At 43.7% G+C, this 19568-nt stretch overlaps 1 protein-coding gene across 1 annotated transcript in view; it reads right to left on the bottom strand.

Annotated features, from left to right (window-relative positions):
* Positions 1-978: 978 nt before the first annotated feature.
* The window catches only part of LOC102278138 (alpha-1,6-mannosyl-glycoprotein 4-beta-N-acetylglucosaminyltransferase), a 32014-nt gene continuing 13424 nt past the window's right edge, over positions 979-19568 (bottom strand). Inside the window, exon 4 of the mRNA XM_070368723.1 lies at positions 979-1311. Coding sequence (XP_070224824.1) covers positions 979-1311 — 333 coding nt within the window. The remainder of the gene's footprint in view (positions 1312-19568) is intronic.

Genomic DNA, 19568 nt, shown 5'->3' with positions numbered 1-19568 from the left:
GGTCAGACCCAGATGGGAAGCTCTGGCTGGGAGGTCACTTCTCAGTGGCAATGGCCCCTGAGGCCCTGCACCTAGAGAGGGCTCCCACACTCGCAGGGAATGTCAAAGCAACCTCCACATGACTGTTCAGTCACGTTTGCCCTGCAGGAGAGAGCTCGTAAGCCTAAGTCTGTCTGCACCATGCTCAGATCCTGCGGGGAGAACACCCTGGGCACCCACCTGGTTCCCGGGCCTAGGGGCTGAAATTCGCATGTTTCTCCCGGGGAGCCCTAATGCGGGGTGGCTCAGCAACTGCTTGCAAAGGCATCCCGTTGCTGCTTGGTTCCTTCTGCCATAGCTAGCTTTCCTCCCTGCTTTGGCATTTGGCAAGCCAGGGAGCAGACAGACACTCCTCCCCAGGGGCCCATGGGAGGTGCCAGGTGCCCTCAGCCAGGTGACCCCAGCATGGCACCTTGCCCCCTCAGACACACTCCCATAGCCTCCTTCCCCATGGGCAGGACTGCGCCGATCTAGGAAACTGCAAGGCTTGGAGAGTGCAGGCAGACACATGGCCCTGACTCGGGAATTGAGGCCCTCGGATAGGCCTGGAGGTCTGGCATCCGAGGAGCCACACACCCTTGCTGCCAGAGAGAGTCCTGAAAACCCACTCTCTATGGCTACTGTTCCTGCCTCCAAGGAAAAGAGCTTCCCCAGCCGCCTACAGGCAGAGGGTCAGACGCGGATGGGAAGTGCTGGCTGGGAGGTCACTTCTCAGTGGCAATGGCCCCTGAGGCCCTGCACCCAGGGAGGGCTCCCACACTCCCAGGGAACGTCAAGGAAATCTCCACGCTGCTCTTTCGTCATGTTTGTTCTGCAGGAGAGAGCTCATGAGCCTAGGTGTGTCTGGAATGTTCTTGGATCCTGCGGGGAGAACACCCTGGGCACCCCCCTGGATCTCGGGTCTGGGGGCCCAAACTGGCACTTGTCTCCTGGGGAGCCCTAATGCGGGGCGGCCCAGCAACTGCTAGCAAAGGCATCCAGTTGCTGTTTGCTTCCTTTTGACGGAGCTAACTTGGCTCCCCACTTTGGGATTTCTGAAGAAAGGGGGAGGCCCGCAACGTTCAGCTGGGGACCATTGAAGGTGCAAGATGCCCTCGAACCGGTGACACCAGTATGGCACCTGGCCTCCTCAGACACATTCTCACACCCTGATTCCTCATGGGCAGGACCGCTCTGAACTAAGATATGTTTGCAAGGCTTGTAATGTGCAGGGAGACACACGGCTCTGACTCTAGATTTGAGACCCTCGGAGCTGACCTGGGGGTCTGACTTCTGAGAAGAGAAACTCTTGCTGCAAGTTTGAAGCCTAAAACACAGTCTCTCTGGATGCCTTTCCTTCCTCCAATGAAGATAGTCTTGCCAGCCACCCACATACTGAGAGTCACACACAGCTTTAAAGGGCCTGCTTGTAGTTATTTTTCAGTAACAAATGCCTCTGAGTCTCTGCACTTAGGGAGGGCTCCCACACTCCCAGGGAACGTCAAAGCACCCTCCTAACATCTGTTCCTTCATGTTTCCTGTGCAGGAGAGAGCTAATGAGCCTAAGTGTGTCTAGAATGTTCTCAGATCCTACAGGGAAACACCCTGTGCATCCACCTGGATGCTGGGCGTGGGGGCCAAAATTCATCTTTTTCTCCTGAGGAGCCCTTGCAGGGTGCGGCCTAGCAAGTGCTTGAAAATCCATCCAGTTGCTGTTTGCTTCCTTCTGACAGATCTAGCTTAGCTCCGGCTTTGGAATTTCTGAAGCAAGGGGAAGACCAGCAACTCCTGAACTGGGGCCTGTTGTAGATGCAAGGTGCCCTCGACCAGGTGACGCCAGTATGGCAACCAGTCTCCTCAGACACACTCCTGCATCCTGATTCCTCATAGGCAGTACTGTTCTGACCTAGGAATGTGTTTGCAATGGTCAGAAAGTACAGGGAGAAACATGTCCCTGACTCTGGAAGTGAGGCCTTCAGACCAGGTCTGGGGGTCTGACATCTGGCAAAACACTTGCTGCCAGAAGCATGAAACATGCTTAGAAGCATGAAAACACAATCTCTGTGGATGCCTTCCCTTTTTCCAAGGAAGATAGCTTTGTCAGCCTGCAGCATACTGAGTCATACACGGCTGGAAAGGGCCTGTTTGGAGGACATTTTTCCGTGGCAAAGGCCTCTGAGGCTCTGGGCATAGAGATGGCTCCCACACTCCCAGGAAAGTCAAAGCAACCTCCAAACGTCTGTTCCTTCATGTTTCCTGTGCAGGAGAGAGCTAGTGAGCCTAAGTGTGTCTGGAATGTTCTTGGATCCTGCATGGAAAACACCCTGTGCCTCCACCTGGATGCTGGGCCTAGGGGCCAAAATTAGCCTTTTTCTCCTGGGGAGCCCTAGCGGGGTGCAGCCTAGCAAGTGCTTGAAAATCCATCCAGTTGCTGTTTGCTTCCTTCTGCCAGAGCTAGCTTGGATCCCCACTTTGGAATTTCTGAAGCAAGGAGGAGACCAGCAACTCCTGAGCTGGGGCCTGTTGGAGGCGCAAGGTGACCTCGGCCAGGTGACCCCAATATGGCACCCAGCCTCCTCAGACACACTCTTGCAGCCTGATTCTTCATTAACAGTATCACTCTGACCTAGGAATGTGTTTGCAAGGCTCGAAACATGCCGGGAGACACACAGCCCTGACTCTGGAATTGAGGCCCTCAGAGCAGGCCTGCAGGTTGATATCGGAGAAGCGAAACACTTGCTGCCAGTTAGAAGCCTAAAAACACAGTGTCTCTGGATGCCTTTCCTTCCTCCAAGGAAGATAGCTTTGCCAGCTTCCTGCATACTGAGACTCATGTATGGCTGAAAAGTGCCTGCTTGGAGGTCATTTTTCAGTGGCATAGGTTTCTGAGTCTCTGCACCTAGGGAGAGCTCCCACACTCCCAGGGAATGTCAAAGCAACCTCCAAATGTCTGTTCCTTCATGTTTCCTGTGCAGGAGAGAGCTAGTGAGCCTAGGGGTGTCTGGAACGTTCTTAGATCCTGCAGGGAAACACCCTATGCATCCACCTGGTTGCCGGGCCTTGGGGCCAAAATTCGCCTTTTTCTCCTGGGGAGCCCTAGTGAGGTGTGGCCTAGCAAGTGCTGGAAAATCCATCCAGTTGCTGTTTGCTTCCTTCTGACAGAGCTAGCTTGGCTCCCCGCTTTGGGATTTCTGAAGCAAGGGGGAGGCCCCCAACTCCTCACCTGGGGCCCATTGGAGGTGCAATGTGCCCTCAACTGGGTGACCCCAGTATGGCACCCAGCCTTCCCAGACACACTCCCGCAGCCTGATTCCTCATGGGTAGTACCGCTATGACCTAGGAATGTGTTTACAAGGCTCAGAATGTGCACGGAGACACACGGCCCTGACTCTGGAATTGAGGCCCTTGGAGTAGGCCAGGAGCTCTGACATATGAGAAGCGTAATGCTTGGTGCAAGTTAGAAGCCTGAAAACACTGTCTCTGGGGATGCCTCTCCTTCCTCCAAGGAGATATCATTGCTAGCCTCATGTGTATGGAGAGTCACACACAGTTGGAAAGCACCTGCTGTCATTTTTCAGTGGCATAGGCTTCTGAGTCTCTGCACTTAGGGAGGGCTCCCACACTCCAAGGGAACATCAAAGCAACCTCCAAACATCTGTTCCTTCATGTTTCCTGTGCAGGAGAGAGCTAATGAGCCTAAGTGTGTCTGAAACCTCTTGGATCCTGCAGGAAAACACCCTGTGCCTTAACCTGGATACAGGGCCTAGTGGCAAAAATTCACCTTTTTCTCCCAGGGCAATCTAACAAGGTGCAGCTGAGCAACTGCTTGAAAATCCATCCAGTTGCTGTTTGCTTCCTTCTGACAGAGCTAGCTTGGCTCCCCTCTATGGGATTTCTGAAGCAAGGGGGAGGCCTGCAACTCCTCAGCTGGAGCCCAAAACACAATCTGAGTGGATGCCTTTCATTCCTCCAAGGAAGATAGCTTTGCCATCCTCCTGCATACTGAGAGTCACATAAGGCTGCAAAGCACCTGCTTGGAGGTCATTTTTCAGGGGCAAAGGCCTCTGAGGCCATGCACCTAGGGAGGGCTCCCACACTCCCTGGGAACCTCAAAGCAACCTCCATACGTCTGTTCCTTGATGTTCCTGTGCCAGAGAGAGCTAGTGAGCTTAGGTGTGTCTGGAATGTTCTTAGATCCTGCGTGGAAAACACCCCGTAAGTCCACCTAAATGCCAGGCCTAGAGGCCAAAATTCGCCTTTATCTTCTGAGGAGCCCTAACGGGGTGTGGTCTAGCAACTGCTTGAAAATCTATCCAGTTGCTGTTTGCTTCCTTCTGACAGAGCTAGCTTGGCTCCCCGCTTTGGGATTTCTGAAGCAAGGGGGAGGCCCACAACTCCTCAGCTGGGGCCCATCAGCGTTGCAAGGTGCCCTCGACCAGGTGACCCCAGTATGGCACCTGGTACCCTCAGATACACTCCCGCAGCCTGATTCCTCCTGGGCAATACTGCTCTGACCTAGGAATATGTTTGCAAGTCTCGGAAAGTACAGGGAGACATACAGCCCTGACTGTGGAATTGAGACCCTCAGTCCAGGACTGGAGGTCTGACATCTGAGAAGCGAAACACTTGCTGCAAATAGAGGCCTGAAAACAAAATCTCTGTGGATGCCTTTCCTTCTTCCAAGGAAGATAGTTTTGCCAGGCTCCTGCATACTGAGAGTCATGCACAGCTGGAAAGCGCTTGCTTGGAGGTCATTTTTCAGTGGCAATGGCCCCTGAGGCCCTGCTCCCAGGGAGGGCTCCCACACTCCCAGGGAATGTCAAAGCAAACTCCAAACATCTGTTCTGTCACGTTTCCTCTGCAGGAGAGAGCTAGTGAGCCTAGGTCTGTCTGGGATGTTCTTGGATCTTGTGGGGAAAACACCCTGTGTGTCCACGTGGATACTGGGCCTAGGGGTAAAAATTCGTATCCAAGTCTTTGGAGTATCTTTACTATCATTATTTTGAATTATCCTTCAGGTCGATTGCTTGTTTCCTTTTTGTTTATTTGGTTTGTGAGCTTCTCCCTTGTTCTTCCATGTGTGCTGTATTTCTGTCTTTTCACTTTTTTTCTTGCTCTGCTTGAGGGCTCCTTTTCCCAGGCCTTAGGGTGTATTCCTTCTTTTTGGTTTTTGCCTTTGGAGGGAAATGTTGGTTGAGTGGTTTGTGTTGGTTTTCTTGTTAGGGATGACTTGTGCCTATTTTCTAGTTGGAGGAGATCAAGAAGGTCATTAGAGAAATAGTAGGACATATACACACACTTTCACATAGAGTTATAACCAAAGTATTCTGAAGAAAAGAGTACAGGAGATTATCTTGGTGAACAAGGGAAACCAAAAGGGATATTAACCAATTAAAAGAAGAGCTAGCTAGTATTCAACCTGGAAAACTAAGCCTGAGCAGGCTGCCAACTGGGGAATATAGCAAAGAGAGCTCAACAATTTAACTTACAAAAAAGAAAGAGTGAAAGCAAAAGGGAAGAGAAAGAGAAAAAAAGAGAAGCGAGAGCAAAGAGAAAGGGAAGGGGTGGAAAAGGTTAACAAAGAGAGTGAAAAAAGGAAAAATAGAAAAGCAAAGATAAATAGCTCTATGTGAAAAAGATTCTTATATAGTCGGGAATAGCAGCAGCCAATAAAGAACTACAAGAAAACAGTCAAATATACCAAAAACAAAATCAGAAAAAAATCACACACACACACAAAAAAATGGTGACAAAGGAAAAAAAACCTTTAAAAAAATTTAACAAGAAAAAGAGGGAAACTCTACAGCGCTGCAAAGGGCTAATGTGAAGGTGGAAATATGTAGGGGGAAAACATAGTGTGCTATGTAAGAAAAACTTTAAAATAGTTATCAAGATCATAGTTCTTGGTTGTAGAGTCTGCCCCCATAGATGGGGCTGGGTTAGTGTCCTGTGATGTTTTCCTCGTTGGGGGAACTTGTGCCTGCGTTCTGATTGATGGAGCTGGATCTCGTCTCTCTGAAGGACAGTGCAGTGTACAGTAGTAGGTTTGGGGATGTCTATGGATTCAGTATGGCTTTGGGCGGTCCTTCTGGCTTTGGCAGTGTTAAACATGTCTGTTTCCATAGCCACTATCAAAGTGGCCCTCTCAGCATATCTTTCACTGCTGCCAGCCCCCTTACTTGTCCCTGGAATCTTTGCTGGTTCTTCTGTTCCCCAGTCCTTCTCTGCATTGCAGGCCAAAACTTGCTAGTTAGGGGCTTGAGTGGATCTTTTCTCAGCTCCCCAACCCTGCCCTCTGTGTCACTGACAGTTGTGTGGGATTCCCTCAGCCTGCTGAGCTTGCCCTCTTTATCATGGGGCTTGTGTGCACTTGTCTCAGCTTCCTGGGCCTGCCTTCTGCATTGCAGGACTTGTGTACACTTGTCTTGACTCACTGGACCCACCCTTTACTTCACGGAACTTGTGTGTTCTTTCAGTCCCTGGGACCCACTGTCTGTGCCACTGGCTTTGTGTGTGCTGGAGAGGTTTGTACGCCACACCTCTCTTGGTGCCCCAGGCTCGCCCTTTGTGCTGAGGGGCTTCTGTGGGCTTCTCTCGGTTCCCCAAGCCTGACATCTGGTTGGGGCCAAGTCTGTGAGTTGTTATGGGCTGAGAAGTGCAGTTTTCTCTGTTTCGTGCCTTCTAATCCTGTGCTTTGCCCTGTTTTCTGAGATTCCACAGCTCCTCTTTGGGCTCTGTAAGGGAGCTTCCCAGTGCATGGGAACTCTTCCTGCTTCATGACTCTCTCCCTCCCTCAAGGCATAAGCTCCCATCAGGAAGTTCTCCTGTCTTTTCCCCTTTTTTGTCTCCATTCTCTCTCCTACCTCATTCCAGGGAGCTTAGCCTGCCCCGCTGGAGGCCTGCGGTCTTCTGCTGTCACCTAGAGGTTGCTTTGTAGGAGTTGTTCCATATTTTGATGAATTTTTGATGTTATTTGTGGGGAGGCTGACAATCTCCCTGTCTTACTGATCCACCATCTTCTTCTGCTCCCAAGCCATACATATATACATACACTTACACAGTCTTTGACTGTGTGGATCACAACAAACTGTGGGAAATTCTTAGAGAGATGGGAACACTCTGCCACCTTACCTGTCTCCTGATTAACCTGTACACATGTCAAGAAGCAAGTTCGAACAAGACATGGAACAATGAACTGGTTCCAAATTGGGAAAGGAGTATGTCAAAGTTGTATATTGTCATCCTGCTTTTTTTACTTATATGCAGAGTGTATCATGCAAAATGCCTAGCTGATGACTCACAAGCTGGAATGAAGATTGCCAGGAGAAATAACAACAACCTCAGATATGCAGATGATATCACCGTAATGGCAACAAGTTAAGAGGAACTATGGAGCCTCTTGATGAAGGTCAAAGAGGAGTGTGAAAAGCTGGCTTAAAACTCAACATTCAAAAAACTAAGATCATGGGATCCTGTCCCATCACCTCATGACAAACAGAAAGGGAAAAAATGAAAACAGTGGCAGATTTCATTTTCTTGGCCTCCAAAATCACTGTGAATTTTGACTGCAGCCACGAAATTAAAAGATGCTTGCTCCTTGGAAGAAAAGTTTTGACATACCTAGGCAGCAGAAACATACCTAAAAAGCAGAGACATTACTTTGCCAACAAAGATCTGTATAGTCCAAGCTATCATGTTTCCAGTAGTCATACATGTATGTGAGAGTTGGCCATAAAGAAGGCTGAGCATGGAAGAACTGATGCTTTCAAACTGTGGTGTTGGAGAAGACTCTTGAGTCCCTTGGACTGGAAGGAGATCAAACTAGTCTATCCTAAAGGAAATCAACCCTGAATATTCATAGAAAGGACTGATGCTGAAGCTCCAATACTTTGGCCACCTAATGCAAAGAGCCAACTGATTAGAAAAGACCCTGATGCTCGGAAAGATTGAAGGCTGTAGAAGAAGCAGTCGACAGAGGATGAGGTGGTTGGATGGCATCACCAAGTCAATGGACATGAGTCTGTGCAAACTCTCAGAGATGGTGAAAGATAGGGAAGCCTGGCATGCTGCAGTCCATGGGATTGCAAAGAGTCGAGCATGACTGAGCAACTCAACAAGAACAATTATACCACTCATGATAATGCAGTATCAGTGGGAGCCTTGGGGTTGTTTTCCTGCAACTAGACAGTCTCATCTGGGTGTGATGTGAGACAATAACACCTGAAGTTTGTTGTTCGTATCCAATCTACTCCATAATCTTGTTTTGGTTGCTGTCACTGCAGAAGATAAGATGCTGCAAATGGAAGCAGACTTTTCAGTGCTTTTGTGGCAATCTCAGGACTTTGACTTTAATCCAGAATGTATGGAGATTTGAAGTTGCTTCAAACCTACTTTCAAAGCCACCATCATTTGCGATCTCAAGCAGTTGATCCTCTTGTAGCACAGACAAAGTAGATTCACCTGGCTTATTCACAGATGGGTCATGGATCCATTCCTTCCCAGTTCAGGGGTCTTTTGTGGTTGGGAAGTAATGCTCAAACTCTTTTGAAAGCTGAGATAGGTGACCATGCAGCAGCTGTGAGGTAAAACCCTAGTTCAGTCCCTTTGAAAATCTCTCCTAATATGTGAAATCTGTCAAAAATATGAAAGATCACTCATCACTCCCCATAATTCCAGTTTGGCTTTGAATGCAGCTACTTTATTTGCTGACTTGAACACAGTTGTTCTCTCCTGAAGTGACAGATAGAGTTCGTTGAGCAGGTTGAATATGTTAAACAATTAAGGAAGTTTTGTGACCCATTCTTTATTTTGCTAGTGGTGAATGTTTTTCTAAAATAAATCTCTGGAGCAGTTATAACTCAAAAACTCTGGCCAGTCGTCTACCTTTAGAAAGCCATCTCACTTCGTGTATAAAAGAAGATGTGTGTGCTCTGCATTCATCTCCACAAAGCTGCATGAACAGATGTGACTTAAGGTTATGTACTTTAACGTGGTTGATAATTTTAATCACAGCCCACAAAACATTGTTAATACAGGTAATTTTTCTTGGCTAGTCAGCATTTCTCTATAGATGATATAGGCTGTGTTCTATGGTCAGAAGCTACTTTTTTGTCCCAAGTAGTGAAATCAGAAACAGTTCAGTTTTCCTGATATGTAATCATTCAAAGACTTGAATAATTCTGCAGCTGTGATGTTAGTGACAAAAGTGCACATAACATACGCACACTTTCCTGGAAAATATACTGAAAAGGAAGTGCAGACATACTTGATGAAGTGCTGGCCTTCAATAATTCCTTCTGTTCTTTGTGTTTATGTTTTTTCTTTTGAAAACCTCCAAAGATTTTTTTCACTTTTTAAAAGTTTTAATTGGAGGATAATTGCTTTACAATATATTGTTAGTTTCTGCCATACAAAAACATGAATCAGCTATACATATGGCACTTCCCTCTTGAACCTCCCTCCCATCTCCTACCCCATCCCATCCTTCTGTGTTGTCACAGAGCACCAGATTTGAGCTCTCTGCATCATACACTGATTATCGATTTTAGGTGGTAATGTATATGTTTCTGGAGAAGGAAATGGCAACCCACTCCAGTACTCGTGCCGGAAAAATCCCGTGGACGGAGGAGCCTGGGAGGCTGCAATCCATGGGGGTTGCAAAGAGCCAGACCGACTGAGCGACTTCACTTTCACGCATTGGAGAAGGCAATGGCAACCCACTCCAGTGTTCTTGCCTGGAGAATCCCAGAGACGGCAGAGCCTGGTGGGCTGCCGTCTATGGGGTCACACAGAGTCGGACACGACGGAAGCGACTTAGCAGCAGCAGCAGCAGCAGCAGCAGTATATGTTTCAATGTTACTGTTTCAATTCATCCCACCCTCTCCTTCCTCCACTGCATCCACAAGTCTGTTCTCTATGTTTGCATCTCCACTGCTGCAAAAGATTGTCTTTTAATGCAGGGTGCTTAGTCTCCATGTGGCAAAGAAGTTTTGAAGGTTTCATGGCTTCATCGGTTAGCCAGTCACCACATATTATACAAAGTGGGCTTAGAGAATGTGGCTCACCTGTGCAATGAACCCATAGTTTAGGACTCTTAGTGTTCTTTAAAATTCAGCTTTCTTTTTGTTGACAGTCTTAGAGTCTTCTGCTATCTCATCATTGGGTCTTTCCCCCTGTTCAAAGAAGCTCTCCAGAGACATTTGTTTTTTACTCATTTTGGCTAGGTTAGCTTGTAGGCTTATCAAAACTGTGACTGAGACAAGTGCAGTGCATGAAATAGTCATGGATAGAAGTGATAAATAAAATAATATGTGAGCTATGCATGCACTAAAATAAGTGTCAGATTTTGATTTAAAGTCTGCCACCAGATGCAGCTTAATTGTCACTTGCCATTCACTGATAGGGTTTTGATATGAGTCTGTAAACAACTGATTTATTATGGTATCTGTGCAGCCAAACCTCTTTGCTAATGATGATCTCCATTTGTGGCCACTTCCCTGTGCTAGCTTCACCACCTCAGTTCTACCTCAGATCATCAGGCATTAAATTCTCATAAAGAGTGCTCAACCTAGATCCCTTGCATGCACAATTGACGGTAGGGCTCACCCTTCCATAAGAATCTAATGCCTTTGCTGATCTGACAGGAAGTGGAGCTCAGAGTGTAATGTGAACAATGGGGAATAGCTGTAAATACAGATGAAGCTTTGCTCACCTACCTGTCACTCACCTCCTGCTGTGCAGCCCAGTTCCTAACGGGCCATGGACTGATAGTGGTCCATAACCTGGGGGTTGAGGACCCCTGTTCAAGTATGTTTCACTTGATATTATACAATTATGATTTATCATATAGCTTAATTTATATAATAATACTTCGCTTAGAATATCTTCACCTTTGCTTATGAAAAACATGGCCTATACTTTGTTTTCTAATGTCCTGGTAGAATTATGGTGTCAGTGTAATGGTGGCCTCACAAAAGAAACTGAAAAATATTTTATTTTTCTCCACAAATGGCAAATGCAGATTATTTATGAGTTAAAATTTTTTTAATTATTTGGGTATTTTATAATTGCAGACCTATAGTTTTGTCTGTGGAAAGTTTTTGTTGCTTCTGTGGTTAGTTGGTCTGGCTTTTTAATTATGTTTTTTTCTTTTTTAAAGATTTATTTATTTTTTAATTGAAGGATAATTGCTTTACAGAATTTTGTTGTTTCCTGTCAAACATCAACATAAATCAGTCATAGGTATACATATGTCCCCTTCCTCTTAAATTTCCCTCCCATCTCCCTCCCCATCCTACCCCTCTAGGCTGATACAGAAATCCTGTTTGAGTCCCCTGAGTCATACAGCAAACTCCCTTTGGCTATCTATTTTACTTATGGTAATGTAAGTTTCCATGTTACTCTCTCCTACATCTTGCCCTCTCCTCCCCTCTCACCATGTCCATATGTCTGTTCTCTATGTCTGTTTCTCCACTGCTGCCTTGCAAATAAATTCATCAGTACCATCTTTCTAGATTCTATATACATGTGTTAGTATACAACATTTATCTCTCTTTTTCTTACTTCACTCTGTATAGTTGTCTCTGCTGATGCTGCTGCTAAGTCGCTTCAGTCATGTCTAACTCTGTGCGACCCCATAGATGGCAGCCCACCAGGCTCCCCTGTCGCTGGGATTCTCCTCTAGGCAAGAACACTGGAGTGGGTTTCCATTTCCTTCTCCAATGCATGAAAGTGAAAAGTGAAAGTGAAAGTGAAGTTGTGTCCAATTTTTCACGACCCCATGGACTGTAGCCTACCAGGCTCCTGCGTCCATGGGATTTTCCAGGCAAGAGTACTGGCGTGGGTTGCCATTTCCTTCTCCACGTAAAAGTCTCTAGGTTCATCCATCTCATTAGAACTGACTCAAATGTGTTCCTTTTTATAGCTAATTATTAATTAATTGGCTATGATTTATTTAGTAGATATATACATTTTTCTTATTTTATTCTATTTTTATGTGTCAATTTTGATACATTGGTTTTTATAACATACTGAATTTTGACCTCTGTTGTTTAATTATTAGTCCTAAATATTTCACAAAGTTCTCTAAGTACCTTGTCAAGGTCTAGTTTAGTTCAGTTCAGTCATGCAGTCTTGTCCGACTCTTTGTGACCCCATGAATCGCAGCATGCCAGGCCTCCCTGTCCATCACCAACTCCCAGAGTTCACTCAGACTCACGTCCGTCCAGTCAGTGATGCCATCCAACCATCTCATCCTCTGTCGTCCCCTTCTCCTCCCGCCCCCAATCTCTCCCAGCATCAGAGTCTTTTCCAATGAGTCAACTCTTCGCATGAGGTGGCCAAAGTACTGGAGTTTCAGCTTTAGCATCGTTCCTTCCAAAGAAATCCCAGGGCTGATCTCCTTTAGAATGGACTGGTTGGATCTCCTTGTAGTCCAAGGGACTCTCAAGAGTCTTCTCCAACACCACAGTTCAAAAGCATCAATTCTTCAGTGCTCAGCTTTCTTCACAGTCCAACTCTCACATCCATACATGACCACAGGAAAAACCATAGCCTTGACTAGACGGACCATTGTTGGCAAAGTAATGTCTCTGCTTTTCAATATGTTATCTAGGTTGGTCATAACTTTCCTTCCAAGGAGTAAGCACCTTTTAATTTCATGACTGCAATCAACATCTGCAGTGATTTTGGACCCCAAAAAAATAAAGTCTGACACTGTTTCCCCATCTATTTCCCATGAAGTGATGGGACAAGATGCCATGATCTTCATTTTCTGAATGTTGAGCTTTAAGCCAACTTTTTCACTCTCCTCTTTCACTTTCATCAAGAGGTTTTTTTAGTTCCTTTTCACTTTATGCCATAAGGATGGTGTCATCTGCATATCTGAGGTTATTGATATTTCTCCCGGAAATTTTGATTCTAGCTTGTACTTCTTCCAGCCCAGCATTTCTCATGATGTACTCTGCATGTAAGTTAAATAAGCAGGGTGGCAATATACAACCTTGACGTATTCCTTTTCCTATTTGGAACCAGTCTGTTGTTCCATGTCCAGTTCTAACTATTGCTTCCTGACCTGCATACAGGTTTCTCAAGAGGTAGGTCAGGTGGTCTGGTATTCCCATCTCTTTCAGAATTTTCCACAGTTTATTGTGATCCACACAGTCATAGGCTTTGGCATAGTCAATAAAGCAGAAATAGTTGTTTTTCTGGAATTCTCTTGCTTTTTCGATGATCCACTGGATGTTGGCAATTTGATCTCTGGTTCCTCTGCCTTTTCTAAAACCAGCTTGAACATCTGGAAGTTCACGGTTCACGTATTACTGAAGCCTGGCTTGGAGAATTTTGAGCATTACTTTACTAGTGTGTGAGATGAGTGCAATTGTGCAGTAGTTTGAGCATTCTTTGGCATTGCCTTTCTTTGGGATTGGAATGAAAACTGACCTTTTCCAATCCTGTGGCCACTGCTGAGTTTTCCCAATTTGCTGGCATATTGAGTTCAGCACTTTCACAGCATCATCTAAGTGCTGTATAAAGAATTCTTCTTAATTGATTTCTGATACTGGATATTTGTGGTTTCTTCCTTGTTGTTTAGTTTTACTAGTAGTTTATTAACTCGGAGAATAACTATTAATTTTAGAAATATTTGGAAATTTAGAAAACTATTAATTTTAGTAACAGTTATTAAGCCTGCAGAATCCACGTGGACAGAGGAGCCTGGCAGGGTACAATCCATGGGATTGCAAAGAGTCAAACATGACTGAGTGACTAAGCACAGCACAGCACGGTGACTGTATGCTTAGCTTCACAAGAATCTGGCAAGATTTCTTCCCAAGCAGCTTTACCATTTGGAGTCCCATCAGCAATGAAGTTTTTCTGTTGTCTTACATCTTCACCAGCTATTGGTAATCTCGGTTTTTATTTCTTAGCCATTTTAATAGATGGATAAGCATATCATTGTTGTTTTCCTTTGCTTTCTCATTTAAAATGCATGATGCATTTTATTTTCCATAATTCCCCAATGTTGAGCACTTCATATATGCTTTGGTAAGATGTCTATTTATATATTTGTCTACTTGTTTCAATTCAGGGATTTTTCTCTTACTGTGAAGTTTTACTGGTTTTTTGTTTGTTTGTTTGTTTTTTGTTTTTAGTATTTTTAATGAAAGTCTTTCCTCACATAATGTGTTTTGCAAATATATTCTAGAGACTTACCTTTCCATTCTTTGAATATTTTCTGTGTTCCACAGAGTGTATATTTTAGATTTAATAAAGTCTATATTACTGATTTTTCCTTCATGGATCATGCTTCTCATGTTGTATATAAAAACTAAACATCAAACTAGCTTATGTAAATTTTCTCATGTAAAGTTTCCCACTATAACTTTTATAGTTTTGTATTTAAGTTGATGTTGAGAGAATTTATGTCTAAGGTCCAAAGTTTGTGTCTATTTCTTTTATTATGACTATCCATTTGTACCATCACCATTTGTGGTTGATGATTAAAGACTAATGGACAAGAGATTAAAAACTAAAGGGTTTCCAGATGGCTAAGTGGGTAAAGAATTTGCTTGCAATGAAGGAGACATGAGTTCAATCCCTGGATCAGGAAGATCCCCAGGAGAAGGAAATGGCAACCCACTGCAGTATTCTTGCCTATGAAATCCCATGGACAGAGAAGCTTGGTGAGTTACAGTGCCTTGGGTCCAAAAGTCAGACACAACTTACACCTGAAACTAATATAATATTGAAAGTCAACTATACTTCTATTTTTAAAAGATATGCATTTATTAGAGTTACACTGTCCTTACTTATCTTCACAATTTTATACTTAGAAATGAGTTTTTAAGCTCATTTTATTTTTTATTAAAGTATAGTTGGTTTACAAAGTTGTGTTAATTTTAGGTATACTGTATATATAATTCATGTATATATATTTGAATTTTTCAGATTCTTTTCCCCTAGAGGTTATTACAAGACTAGTTCCCTGTGCTAAACTAAAGGTCCTTGTTGATTATCTATTTTACATACACAAGTGTATATACATGTTAATTCAAAACTCCTAATATATCCCTCCCCCATTTCCCCTTTGGTATTCATAAGTTTGTTTTCCATGTCTATGGGTCTATTTCTATTTTGCAAAGAAGTTTGTGTCTTCTTTTTACATTCCAACATATAACCAATATCATATGATATTTGTCTTTCTCTGACTTACTTCATTTCATATGATAATCTGTAGGTCCATCTATGTTTCTAGAAGTGACATTATTTCATTCTTTTTTAATGTCTTTGTAATAGTCCATTCTTGGTTATTGCAAATAGTGCTGCTATGAACATTGGGGTGCATGTATCTTTTCTTTTTAGAAGTTCTAAGAATGTGTTGGGACAGAGAGTATTAAAAGAGCACAGTGTATACAGCAGAAACTAATACAAAGTTGTAAAGCAACTATATTTCAATAAGATATGAATTTATATGTGAATATAAATTTATATAGACATATTTATCCATATATATAAGTAAACACAATATTCCATTAAAAATACTTACAACTTACTGTGATACATGGAATACACTATTTAAAGTCATATGTATAAAAGGCATTTATAGTCATAAAGTCTAATTCTGTTTTGTAAATAAGTTCATTTGCATCATTGTTTAGATTCCTAATATAAGTGAAGAATCAGGTAAACATGACACCAGCAAAGGAAACTAATAAGATGCCAATATCCCACCCTGAATAATAGGAGATCAATGAATTGTCTGACAAAGAATTTAGAATTATCCTCTTAAAGGCATTTAGAGACCTATAAACACACACATAGCTACTTGAAATTAAGGCACAATGCATAAACAAAATGAGAAGTTCAACAAATAAATGAAAACTACCCCCACCCACACACACACACATAAAACTAGAAATTCTAAAGCAGGAAAATGGAATAGTTGAATAGAAAAAACTATTGTGCCCTTGAACAGCAGCTCACAAACTCTACCAAACAGAAAAATGAATCCATGAACTCAGCTGATTGTTTGAAATTACCCAGTCAGAGGAAAAAATAGACAAAAATGAAAAAGAATGAAGAAAACCTAAAGCAATTAAGGGACACCAGTAAGAGAAACAATTTATTGCAAGTCCTAAAAGGAGAGCAGAAAGAGAAAGGGACAGAGAGTCTATATAATGGCTGAAAACTTCCAAAACATGGAGAGAGAAATATAGAGAGAGACCTATGAGACCCACAGAACCCCAAAATAAGTTGAACTTGAAAAGGGCTACCCCAAGAGATGTTATAATTAAATTGTCAAGCTGCTCCTGCTGCTGCTGCTAAGTCGCTTCAGTCATGTCTGACTCTTCACGACCCCATGGACTGTAGCCTACCAGGCTCCTCCATCCATGGGATTTTCCCGACAAAAGTACTGGAGTGGGTTGCCATTTCTTTCTTAAATTGTCGAGTCAAAGGCAAAGAGAGAATTTTGAAAGAAAAGGAAAACAACACACCATATACAAGGGGAGCCTCCATAAGGCAAGAAGCAGATTTCTCAGCATAAACTACAAGCCAGGAGAGAGTGAAATGATGCATTCAAAATATTGAAAAAACAAATCATACTAGGCAAAACTGCCCTTCATAAAATAAAGACTTTCCATGAAAAAAAAAAAAAAAAAAGCTGAGGCTTTCCATCACCACTAGACCTACCTTACCAGAAATGCAAAAGGTTGTACTTCAAACTGAAATGAAAGGATGCTAATTAACATCATAAAAACACAAATATAAGAAAACTCACTGAGAAATTTAAGTACATAGTCAAAGTCAGATTGTCTGATGTTGTAATGGTCGTGTGTAGATAATTTACACCTATCAGAAAGTTAAAAGTGAATATTGAAAGTAACCATAACTCTAATAATTTTATATTGGATACACAATAAGAAAAACAAATTATATCAGTAACCTGAAATGTAAGGTGAAGGCATAAAACTGTAAACTTTCTGTATGCTATTAAATTATCAATTAAAACAGGATATTATATTTTATGCATCATAGTAACTACAAAGGAAAAGCCTGAAGTCCATAAACAAAATATTATAAAGAGTAATCATCCCATCATAAAAGTTATAAAATCACCATAAAGAGTTATTAAATCATGCAAGACATCAAAAGACAAGAAGAGAGGAGGAAAGGAGAAAATGGATTTGCAAAAGATTCGGAAAACAATTTTCAAATGGTGACGCGAAGGAGGCAGTCCTAAGACGGTGGAGGAATAGGACGGGGAGACCACTTTCTCCTCCACAAATTCATCAAAAGAACATTTAAACGCTGAGTAAATTCCACAAAACAACTTCTGAATGCCAACAGAGGACATCCAACACCCAAAAAAGAAGCCCATTGTCTTCGAAAGAAGGTAGGAAAATATATAAGAGACAAAAGAGGTAGGGACAGAGCTCCGTCCAGGGAAGGGAGTCTTAAAAAGAGAGAAGTTTCCAAACACCAGGAAACACTCTCACTGCCGAGTCTATGGCGAGCCTTGGAAGCACAGAGGACAACATAACAGAGAGGAAAAATAAATAAATAATTAAAACCCACAGATTATGAGCCCAACGGTAACTCCCCCAGCAGAGAAGCAGCGCAGACACCTGCACCTGCCACTAGCAAGCAGGGGCTGGGCAGGGAGGCGTGGACTGCATTGCTTAGAGTAAGGATGGGCCTGAATGCCCTGAGAGCAATCTGAGCAAACTAACTTGGGTTAGCAAACCCAAGTGGGATAGCTACCACACAAACAGCCCTAAGACACCACCAGGCCTGCGCACAGAACAAAGGACTGAACAAAACTAGCCAGCTGCAGACCATCCCCCTCCGGTGACAGGCAGCCAGAGCCAGAAGGAGGCAATCGCAGCCTCAGAGAGACATTATCTACCAAACTGCAAGCAGGCTTCTTTGCTAACTAAGACTTCTTGGGGTTCTGGACAGTCAACATCTGCCTGAGAAGGTGCACCGGTTGTACACCCAGAAAACCGAGCATCAGGGACTGGGGAGGCGATAAGTCGCAGCGACCGCACTCGCCAAACACCTCATCACCTGAGCTGCTCGGACCTGGGAAGGACACAAAACGCAGGCCCAACCGAGTCTGCACCTCTGAGGACTACCCAAGTGCCTGAACCTGAGTGGCTTAGACCTGGGAGGTGCATGCAGCCCAGGGCCGGCCTTGGACGTTTCCCGGCAGAGCAACCTAGAGCCTGAGCACTGTGGGCAGGGAAGGCACAAGTGCGTGAGGGGGGCAGGCCCAGTGTGGCTGAGACACTGCGAGCACACGCCAGTGTTATTTCTTTGCAGGGTCCCTCCCTCCCCACAGCGCAACTGAACAAGTGAGCCTAAAAAAAGTGTCCACCACCACCCGCTTTGTGTCAGAGTGGAAATCAGACACTGAAGAGACCAGCAAACAGAAGAAGCTAAAATAAAGGGAACCACCTTGGAAGTGACAGGTGCAATAGATTAACACCCTGTCATTAGTACCGACTACATAGGAAGGGGCCTATAGATCTTGAGAAATATAAGATGGACCAAGGAACTATCTGAAAATGAACTGACCCCACATTGCCCACAACAACACCAGAGAAAGTCCTAGATATATTTTTACTATTTTTACTATAATTCTTTTTTTTTTTTTTTGAATTTTTAAGCCCTCTATTACTCCTTTTTCACTTTTATAACCTACTGCTGCTGCTGCTGCTGCTGCTAAGTCTCTTCAGTCGTGTCCGACTCTGTGCAACCCCATAACCTACTACTCCTTTGCATAAAAAAGACCCTATTTTTTAAAGCAAACTTTATATATATATTTTTTTTGTAATTTTTGTGACTTTTCTTTTTTTTTTCTTTCTTTTCTTTTCTTCTTTTCTTTAATATTGTATTTTTGAAATTCCAAACTCTAGATTTTTAATCTTTGCCTTTTGGTGTTTGTTATCAATTTTGTACCTTTAAGAACCCCACTCTTGAGTACCCATTTTTACTTGGGAGCGAGATTACTGGCTTGACTGCTGTCTCCCCCTTTGGGCTCTCCTTTTTCTCCACCAGGTCGCCTCTGTCTCCTCCCTACCCCCTGTCTTCTCTACCCAATTCTGTGAATCTCTGTGTGTTCCAGATGGTAGAGAACACTTAGGGAACTGATTACTGGCTGGATCTGTCTCTCTCCTTTTCATTCCCCCCCTTTTATCCTCCTGGCCACCTCTGTTTCCTTCCTTCCTCTTCTCTTCTCTGTATAACTCCATGAACATCTCTGAGCAGTCCAGTTGTGGAGTGCACATAAGGAAGTGATTACTGGCTAGCTTGCTCTCTCCTCTATTGATTCCACCTCATCTCATTTGGGTCACTTCTAACTCCCTCCTCCTTCTTCTCTTCTCCATGTAACTCTGTGAACCTCTCTGGGTGTCCCTCACTGGAGAAACTTTTCATCTTTAACGTAGATGTTTTATCAATGGTGCTGTATAGAAGGAGAAGTCCTGAGACTACTGTAAAAAGAAGACTGAAAACCAGAAGCAGGAGGCTTAAGTCCAAATCCTGAGAAC

Source organism: Bos mutus, chromosome 3 (assembly GCF_027580195.1).
Source record: "Bos mutus isolate GX-2022 chromosome 3, NWIPB_WYAK_1.1, whole genome shotgun sequence".
In the NCBI taxonomy this organism is placed as follows: Eukaryota; Metazoa; Chordata; class Mammalia; order Artiodactyla; family Bovidae; genus Bos; species Bos mutus.
Note: the sequence above shows the minus strand (reverse complement) of the source record. Positions and strands in the feature narration are given on the sequence as shown.